The sequence below is a fragment of the Capsicum annuum genome, chromosome 4, assembly GCF_002878395.1.
Source record: "Capsicum annuum cultivar UCD-10X-F1 chromosome 4, UCD10Xv1.1, whole genome shotgun sequence".
In the NCBI taxonomy this organism is placed as follows: Eukaryota; Viridiplantae; Streptophyta; class Magnoliopsida; order Solanales; family Solanaceae; genus Capsicum; species Capsicum annuum.
In genome coordinates this window covers 23471677-23474408 of record NC_061114.1, presented here as the reverse complement: position 1 = coordinate 23474408, position 2732 = coordinate 23471677, and the positions used below count along the sequence as shown (strand labels likewise).

The following is a 2732-nucleotide window of genomic DNA, read 5'->3' as shown; positions in this document are numbered from 1 at the left end:
TTTATGGAATAAAAAATGCCTATTCCTGGGAGCTTTACCTCTAAGCCTAGTTTGCAGAGGTCCATTGGAATTAGTCCTAGTAGGATTTCACTGGTAAGCTCCTCGAATGAGTGAGAGATTTTTTTTCTAGGAGGATGGTTTCTGAGTGGGTGGGCTTTAGGGAAGCTAAAATGCTTTCCATCTCTCTGTTGTTCTCTCTCAGGGTTTCCAAGGTCCTCTTCGGTTTCATCATCTTGTTTGGTTGTAAGAAGGAAACTGGCATTGGAGGGGCCCCAGAGCTTCTCACAAAATGAGGACCCTTCAGGAGGAGTTCCGGCATAGGTGGGGGAAAGAATGGAAGACTCTAACTTATGTTGGAGAGCTCTGTAGCTATCAGGTCTGTTGACCAGCTGGCTGCTTGACCCTGGCTGAAGAGACTTCTCACGTTGTCATCCACACATTTTGGCCATAGTTTGTCAGGCCCTGGTTCATGCCCTCCCTTATCAGTTGGGCTAAATAATGAGGGTCCTGGATTAGAAGGGTGGTGTGTCTTCCCTCCACATTGAGCCTCAATGAGATATATAATTGGGATAGACATATCTCCAACCAGGACGCTGGGAAATGGTTTGGTTCTAGAGGTTTGGTGAAGATGACAAACGTCTGAGATTGGTTCTGAGGTTGGTTCTGGCTCAATGAGGCCATTGGAGAGGTAGGAGGGGTAAAGAGTATCAGTATAAGAAGCAGCAGAGGTAGAAGATACCTGATGAATAGGGGATTAGGAAGTGTTAAAGGTGGTACTACTGTTCTCATTATTATAGTACTACTGTTCTCATCATTACTCTGCAGCTGAGCATTTAGTGTTGCATTGTTGGAAAAGACCCGCTGATAATTTTGATTGATGTGCACTGGCAAAGGCTTTTCAGAGGAAAGCTCAATCATTTGAGGGGAGAGAGAAGAGGTGGAAGTTGACTCCAGCTCAGATTTATCTGTAGTGTGACTAGGTGTAGAGTGGGTCCGGGTGGCCCCCACTTTATCCCTCGGGTAAGATTGGTCCAGAGAGTTGGGCCTCTTTTTGTTGGGAAGAGGAAGGGAGGTTGGCCCAAGAAGGCCAGACTTAGAAGGGATAGAAGGTCCTAAATGGGCTTTCGAGCTGGACTGGGGATCGTGACGGCCCAGATGGGAACTAATAGTGGGAATGGGTTTCAAAATACCCATCCTACTAGGTTTAGAGGAGAGGGGTTTTGAGGACTTACCTGGCGCCTCATTAATTAGAGTGCCAGAGTTTTCTACCAGAGCATGAGGGGTCTGATTTAATTCAAGAAACTTACCAAATTGGAGATCGAACCTTTTTTTCTTAATGTCGCGTTGGGGTTGTTTACCTCCTTGTCCCAAAGGATTGGCGGTTCTTCTTCCGGTGGTTGAAATTGACCGTTGTCCATTCTTCTCCATTTGGGCTGGTCTTAATATTGACTTCTAGAAGGGAGTCCGATGAATTGGGGATCGCCTTGGGGCAATTTTTCACAGTATGTCCCAAACAGTCACAGTGTTTACAGAGAAAACTTTCCCCCTCGTAATGTATTGATTGCGCATGACTGTCTATCAGTACTGAGGATTTTACAGGAGTATCCAGTGGAACTTGAACACAGAGACGTGCATAGCATGCTCTGAGAGTGGATGAGGTACAGGCATCGACTTTGAGGAGTCTGCCCAGACTGTGAGCTACCCTATAGAGCACCTTACTATTGAAAAACTTAGTCGGGAGATGGGGAAGGCGTAGCAAAATAGCAGTTGATTCAATTGAGTTCTCTTTAGGGATGAAGTTTGGTTCCCATAAGCATACTGAGAGGTAGTCTCCAGCGACAAACCAAGGCCCCTCCTGCATGACCCTCTTCTGTGATTCTTGTTCTTTAAATTTGACTGTGAAATGTCAATTAAGGGGAAAACTTCTTTCAATTTCCATAACTCAATAAGCTTCTTTTTGAAGTATTGGTGATGTAACTTTTTCCCCAAAAGCTTGACAATTACCGAGAATTTCCATTGAGAATAGGTTCGCTGCTTCGCTTCCGCAATAAAGATGATTGGGCTCGATAGATCCTCACCCTCAAGAGGAGAAGGATCTGATTGTGAGGAAGGATTAGGGGATAGGGAGAAATTCTTCTTTACTGTTTCGCTAAATAGGGGTTTGCTAGGAGGGTCAACCGTCATTTGTTAATCGGAGGGGTCAGAGGGTTCCGATGGAGTCAAGGGAGGGGAGTAGGGGGTGGACATAACACAGAAGTGAGGGATCTAGAGAAAAGGTGGTCCCCTTCTCTCTAACACCAAATGTGTGGGATGAAGTCTTGGGATTTTAACATTCAAATACAAATATAAACGCTTACAACTCATATTTTCAAGATAAATATGAACTAATATAAATTCAAATGCATAAAATGAATATAAATTCAGATTATATGTATAAATAGACAAGTTTAAATATCTAAATGTATACAAATTCAAAATATATGTGAAAGAAATATAACAAAATAACTACAAAAATACACACGCATTGATAGAAATAGACAAATAAATTCACTTTATGACTAAATATAATTTACACAAAATACCTTTGAGTCATAGACAAACACATTATAATTGTATACCTATATGTAATAAATAAAATATGAACCAATATATTTTATATAAATCAAAAACTGATTATGCAACCTATATGTTTATTTTATATATGTATATACCAATGCATGACAACTGTCTAA

At 41.8% G+C, this 2732-nt stretch overlaps 1 protein-coding gene across 1 annotated transcript; it reads right to left on the bottom strand.

Moving 5' to 3' along the window:
• Positions 1-1354: 1354 nt before the first annotated feature.
• On the bottom strand, positions 1355-2184 carry LOC107869068. The gene is made up of 2 exons (XM_016715647.1): positions 1820-2184; positions 1355-1703 (listed from the first exon to the last, which is right to left on the bottom strand). The coding sequence occupies exons 1-2, from the start codon at positions 2182-2184 to the stop codon at positions 1355-1357; spliced, it is 714 nt and encodes a 237-aa protein (XP_016571133.1).
• Positions 2185-2732: the final 548 nt, after the last annotated feature.

Excerpts from the sequence above, each read along its gene's own strand:
- LOC107869068 (XM_016715647.1), bottom strand. The coding sequence starts at position 2,184 with ATGACGGTTGACCCTCCTAGCAAACCCCTATTTAGCGAAACAGTAAAG. Across the intron at positions 1,704-1,819 it reads TCGCTGGAGACTACCTCTCA|GGTAGCTCACAGTCTGGGCA; the intron begins GTATGCTTATGG and ends GGTGCTCTATAG.